At 24.9% G+C, this 6,871-nt stretch overlaps 2 protein-coding genes across 2 annotated transcripts in view; one reads left to right on the forward strand and one right to left on the reverse strand.

The window, feature by feature from the left end:
• Nucleotides 1-1,524, forward strand: part of LOC100161415 (acidic leucine-rich nuclear phosphoprotein 32 family member A) — a 5,931-nt gene extending 4,407 nt beyond the window's left edge. Inside the window, exon 7 of the mRNA XM_008189094.2 lies at nucleotides 97-1,524. Within this exon, the coding sequence (XP_008187316.1) occupies nucleotides 97-140 (44 nt within the window). The 3' untranslated portion in view covers nucleotides 141-1,524. The remainder of the gene's footprint in view (nucleotides 1-96) is intronic.
• Nucleotides 1,525-3,289: 1,765 nt separating this feature from the next.
• Nucleotides 3,290-4,534, reverse strand: Hadh (L-3-hydroxyacyl-Coenzyme A dehydrogenase). Its single transcript, NM_001162444.1, is given in 1 exon segment — nucleotides 3,290-4,534. A coding segment is annotated over 1 exon segment (930 nt). The 5' UTR covers nucleotides 4,374-4,534; the 3' UTR covers nucleotides 3,290-3,443.
• Nucleotides 4,535-6,871: the final 2,337 nt, after the last annotated feature.

Genomic DNA, 6,871 nt, shown 5'->3' on the forward strand with positions numbered 1-6,871 from the left:
CATGTTCAATGTATCATTGTGTTATGTTTTATATATCAACTCATTATTTAAAAATTGTAAACATTCAACAGTCATAATAAAAATTAATATTTACAGATTCAGAAAATACTAGAGGGAAAAAAAGAAAACTTGATGAATAACCTATTGAAAGTTTTTAATTACTGTTACGTGAAGTGGAACAAATTGTATGTATATGTCCCAACACTTATTTTAAGTATCAACTTAAAACCTTTTTATTATTTTATTTGTAAGTTGATTGTTTTAATAGACATATTTTCATGTTCTACCACGCAAAACATTTAACATTTTTTGAATTTAATGTTATTATACCTTTCTATTTTTTTCTCAACACTGCTATGACTTTGGAATTGCCAAGTGAAATTTTTTTTATTTACTTGTGTTGGCTTTTTTTTACTTCAAAATTGTTTTAAAGACATATTTTTTTAAGTCTATTTTTGAACATCTATGGAATATGTTTATACAACTTGATGATCCGGTTGTAATTTAAAATGTATTTGAAGACCAAATAATAAGTTATTTGTGTGTTTATAATAATATATTTATATATATTTTTATTTGTCACAATTAAGTTATTAACTATTATTATTATTATTATTATTATTATAATTTTTTTTTTTTTTAAACATGTGACTGATTATTTTTGTTGTCAGTATGAATTAAAAAATTCAAATTGAATATTCTCAAAGTAATAAAACATTATAGGTAGTGTTGTACAGGGTATAAGAATTATTGAGTATTTAAAAGTTAATAGTTTCTGGTTGGTGGAATAATTATATAATACATTGATTAAATATTTCAACTGTTGATAACTATTTATACCCTTTCTTTTTTATTTTATTGAAAACTATCACTTTTATGTCACTATTATTATCACATTCATGTGAATAATAATTTTTATTGCAAATGGTATTTAAGAATGGATGGTAAACATATATAGTTTAATTTAAAATGTATGTTATAGATTTTTTTATAACTGTTTTAATTAATAATATATATCTATAACAATTGTTTTTGTTCAAAATGTTTGGAATATTCAAAATTATAATACATTACTCAGTAATTTATAGTTGTAATATGTGTCATATTTTTGTTTTTCATTTTTCATATATTCCTGAATAGTGTATTTTAATTGTAAGACTGTTGCATCCTAAATAATTGTTAATAATAATTGTTTATTTTATTTATTGTTACTGATGTTTATACCTCAATTTTTGCATTCCATTAACTTGGCTTCTTTGCATTAGTTAGTAGTACCATATACATTTTTAACTATGTTATAAACAAATAATAATTTTAAAACACTATTTAAAAAGTGCATAGTATTCCACCACCCCAGTTTATACTATTTATTGTTTTTTTATGCTCTATTTTTCTTACACCCTATGTATGAATTATTTACATATTATTGTGTATTACAATTTAAAATCAAAGAAATTATAATATTAAAGGAAGAAGTAAATCTTTTGAATGTCCTCGAGTGTAAATAAATATTTTTATAATATATATTAGATGAAATATTATTTATGAACTTATCAAAAATTCTAACATTTAAAGAACATAATAAATATGTTTTTTTTTATAAAAGGCTCAATGATACAGTTATATTTTAGTGATTTCACCTATTGTTAACTCTACATCAACATATTAACAAAGGACCAATTATAACATGTTCATCACAAGTTGTGAATTGGTATAATTAATTACACTTTCTTAAAATATCTAAAATAAAAACATGGCGCAAAATGTTACTTAATGATTTGGATATTGTAATAATGTTGATACTATTAATTATTATAATGTATGTGTATAATATTTACTATTTACTGTCACAAAAGTAACTTGCTTTTTTATGCTGTTTTCCAACAAAAGAAATTCAATTTAATTAATTAATGAACGATAGTTTGTATAATAATAAAATACTTTTTGCATATTATATTATGTGTGGTGAGGCAGTGTTTTCCAACTAAATTTGGATAGAAACATTTTTTTTTGAGCGACCACAATCATATCAAACACAAAACTATATAATTATACTAGAACCTATTGCAGTATAACAATACAACTATACATTTTTTTTATGGATATTCTGGCAGAACATTCTAATATAGTGGGTTTCCATATCAAAAAGGTTGGGAAACACTGGTATTGCATAGAAAATAATTGTCAAGATAATCGTTAATCTAGTAATATGTTTATTTTGTTTGATTTGACTGTATATAAATTATAAACACTATTACAGAATTCAAGTCATAAGAAAATCAATGTGTCATATACTCATAAGCCTTAACAGCACATCATATTATTATATTTTATTTTTAACCGTTTTAATTTACCACTAACTACTTTATATTATGGCAAACCATTTTGTTATTGTTGTTATAAAGGTTTTAGTTTAATTTATTTTGATAGAAATAAAATAAAATAAACTGTTTATATTAGATTAATATATATATATATATATATATATGTATGTATGTATGTATGTATGTATATATATATTTATAAAACTATTTTTTAATGCATTCAATTGCAGTCTTCAGTTGTGCATGTGTTAAGTATATTATTATTCAAATTAATATTTAAATTACGTTTACAAAACAATGTTTATTATATATCATTGTTAATCTTCTTATTTATGTTATTTCTGTTTAACGTCGCTTCAAAATTGTAAAGTATAAATATTATATATCTAAATGCTTGTTTTACAGCATTAAAAAAAAAAATACCTGTCGATTTAAATTTTTTTAACACAAATTGTTTTTAAAAAAAAATATGATAGGGCATAAACCGATAATTAAGATTTACATATTGTTGTGTTCATATTCAAGACACATGTCAAATAAGAAAGCTATAATTGATTTGCAAATACTATATATTTTTTTTATACTGAGGGTTTAATAAAAGTTTATAGACGACATCCTTGTTCATAATAAGTGTTGAAAATAATTATTTTACCATACTCCTAATTGAAGAAACTGAACATTTATTAACATTAATTAATAGATGATAAAAGTTCTAATCTTATGTCAGTTGATTCTTGGCAAAGGGCAATTTTTAACAACTTAAATAAATATAAAAATTATATCAAGTGGTGACCTTTCAAAATTCTTCCAAAATAAATGTGGAACTACGCATATCATAGCTGAGCCATAGAATAATATATATTATTCTGTGGCTGAACCTCCCCTTCCTCTAAAAAAAATGTAGTTTTGTCAGAAAATTGTTTAAATTAATATGCATTACATAATATTGATAAAAATTTCCTGAGTTCATTTTTTTTGTGTTTCATTTATTCGATTAAAACAATAGGTATATAAAAATAATTTGATTTTTCAATAATTACTATAATTTTAACAAATATGTATATGAATAAAATAAAAATAATATAATATTCTGCCCCAAAACAATAATTATAAAGAAGATTATTTCTTGTAACAATAATATCCTTCACCAGTCTTGATACCCAATTTTTTTTCATCAACCAATTTCTGTAAAGATGGTAATGGGTTGAACAATGGATTCTCTGGGAATTTTTCATGCCATCCGTTTATAATTGAATTAGTAGTATCGTGTCCAACATAATCGGCCAATTCAATAGGTCCCATTGGGTGTCCTGCGCCTAACTTCATAGCTATGTCAATATCCCTAGGAGAAGCATCACCTCTCTCCAACATTCTAATTGCTTCAGCCATCAATGGAACAAGAAGTCTGTTGACTACAAATCCAGGAGTGTCCTTACAAGTAATGGCTGTTTTACCAATAGCTTTTGCCCAAGCCATTAATTTTTCATAAGTTTCATCAGATGTTTCCGGAGTTCTGACAACTTCTAATAATTTCATCACCGGTACAGGGTTGAAAAAATGTAACCCAGCAAATTTGTCCTTCCTCTTACAGACAGCTGCAATCTCGCCGATAGACAATGATGATGTATTGGAAGCAAATATAGTTTTTTCTGGTGCTATGTCATCTATGGACTTAAAAAGTTTGTGCTTGATGGACAAATTTTCAACGATGGCTTCCAACACCAAATCTGAATTTTGTACTACATCGGCTAAGTTTGTGGAAGTACTAATTCTTGATAAAGATTCTGAAACAAAATTCTCACCTTCTTGAGGTTTTTCCTTATAAACCTTTTTAGCGACTCTTTGTAAACTCTGTTGAATGTTCTTATGAGTTTTGTCTAAAACTTCCTGGTTGAGTTCTACAATTGTCACATTGTGACCACTTTGAGCAGATATTTGAGCGATACCCGAGCCCATTAAACCACCGCCGACAACGGTGACATTTTTAATCGCTGCACGGGTTAAAGTAGAAATTGAGAAATTACGAGAAATTATATTTAAACACGACATTTTTAAAACTTCGTATTAGGCTCTTTGAGAAAATGTTATAGATTTGAGATGTAAAATTGTAAAATAGAAATGAACCCGGAAGGAGAAAATAAAAGATTTAAAATTTACCTTGACGATCAGTTTGAGTATGAAACACGGTCGTATACATACAACCGTGGTATGAAGTGGTACAAGTGTAATCACTGAAGTACTCAAATCAAAATATTTCAATCATGTGAGTACAGCTGGCGCTGCAGCTGCTGTCAAGGTGTATTGATAAGGTGTCGTCACACTGGACCGTATACACTCTTGAATCACCAGAGCGCGCTTCCTGTCCTATGAAGGCCAGTTTTTTCATACTGTTAAATGCAAAATGTCTTAAAAATTAAGAATTAAAATGCTATTTTTTTTTTAAATTGAAATTAGTATTTACAAAAACATTGAAATAATAAAAAGTTTTTTTTTAATCAAGTTAGCATAATAAATCGGAGCCTGTAATTATACATTACATTTGTATTTTAATAATTTGCAATATTTTATATTGAGTAGATATCAATTATAAAATATCATGTATGTCACTTCTTTGGATATTTTCATCCTTCTTAAAATCTTTAAATTAAATTCAAACTATTATGGTTCTGCTCCTAATTTTAACAGTAGTCTAGTAGAGTGGAGTAATATTCTCTAGTGTTCATCAAAACTCTAAATACATATTTTGCATATTTTATTATATGATAAGGTATATTATTTATATTATAATATAATTATTCAATAATAGTTATCTTATAAGCTTCAAACTAATTTTGAAAAAATACTTAGTTTTTTTGGTGTTTTCTTGTTTTTAGCAACTTGCTAATTTTTTTCTTTTGCAAGTGAATATCATTCTTGTTTTGACATAATGCGTTATGATACATTTGGTTAATATTTGACTGTGTATTGAGCAACCAACCTTTGTCAAAAATGTTATTTATATATTTCTTCAATAACTACAAATTATGTTAGAAAAATGTATATGAAGTTTTTAAATTGAAATGCAACATTGCAAACATGATCTTTTACCGGAACAGATAGTTATATATATTTAGATATTTTACAGTATAATCTAGTACAGTGCTTCTCAAATTTTTTTGACATGAGGCTCTTTAAATTTAATGTAAAACTTTCAAGGTCCCTTAATCAAAATTATTAATCGTTTTTTCTAAATTAGGTATATACTAAAATTACATGTACCTACTATTTCAAACAGATAAATTATTAAAATGCATAGTAAATTAATGTTTTAATATACCTTTGAGAAATATTAATAAATAATAATAGTATCAAAAATTAAGTATTTAAACTTTTTCCATAAACACTTAAAGTCTAAAGAAAATAAGCATTGATCTAGGATGACCATATAAGTCTATCAACCATTTAGTATATAGATATGTTTCTATCCCCAGGATCTCAGTTAATATATAATAATATATAGGTAATAGCATTTATTTTATAATATACTATAAATACTATGAATATATTATAAAATCAATGGTGATAGGTACAACTGAGTAATAAATGCTTATAAAAAGATATTCAAAATATATGCATTTTGGTAACACATAGGTAATATGAATACTAGTATAATACTAGTATTATGAATTCTATTTAAAATTAATATATTAATTAATAACTAATAACTTTGCCGATCAACAGAAAACCACTTATTAGTTATTACAGCAGTTTAGAGTCATTAATTTTTTATTAATTATTAATTTTATTCGTTGAGTCAACAAGCTTGAAATTTATTACGAGGCTCTTAATATATTCTTACAATAGCAGTTGAAAAATATATAAATACAGCCACAATTTTTTTTTATAAGCATTTAGTTCAAATTTTGACCAATGACAAAAAAATCACGAAAATGTGCAAATTATTTTGAGTTAGAAATTCATAAAAAATTTTATTTTTAAATCTAACTATCTAAGATTTGATAATTTAATACAAGATTCCTCATAAGTTTGTCTACCTTTCTCAAAAAAAAAAATGTTTACCGGAAAGTCAAATTAAATTTTTATGAGCGTTCAAATTTTAACATCATTGGATATTCACTCGATTTTTCATGCAGCAATTTTCTTATATTGTATTTTTTTTATATATAATATATAACAATATATTATAAGATTTTAACATTTTTATTTTTTTGGTCAAAAAGCATGAAAATATAATACACGGCCCCTAGTATATTTTTACAATAGCAGTTGAAAAATATTAAAAATACATAATATGCACAATTTTTTTTTATAAATATTTAAAGTTTTAATTTCGACAAAATTTATCAAACTTAAAATTTAAAATGCGGGTAAGTAGATATCAATCTGCTGTATAGGAGGTTACAAGTGGGTCAATGTATAATGGATTGTATTAAACTCGAATTCAATGATATATGATAATTTGTATCCAGGATAAAAAAAATGTGGGCAAGTGGATGTCACTCTGCTCTACAGTAGGTTACAAGTAGATCACTGTATAATGGATGGTA

Source organism: Acyrthosiphon pisum, chromosome A3, assembly GCF_005508785.2.
Source record: "Acyrthosiphon pisum isolate AL4f chromosome A3, pea_aphid_22Mar2018_4r6ur, whole genome shotgun sequence".
Lineage (NCBI taxonomy): Eukaryota > Metazoa > Arthropoda > Insecta > Hemiptera > Aphididae > Acyrthosiphon > Acyrthosiphon pisum.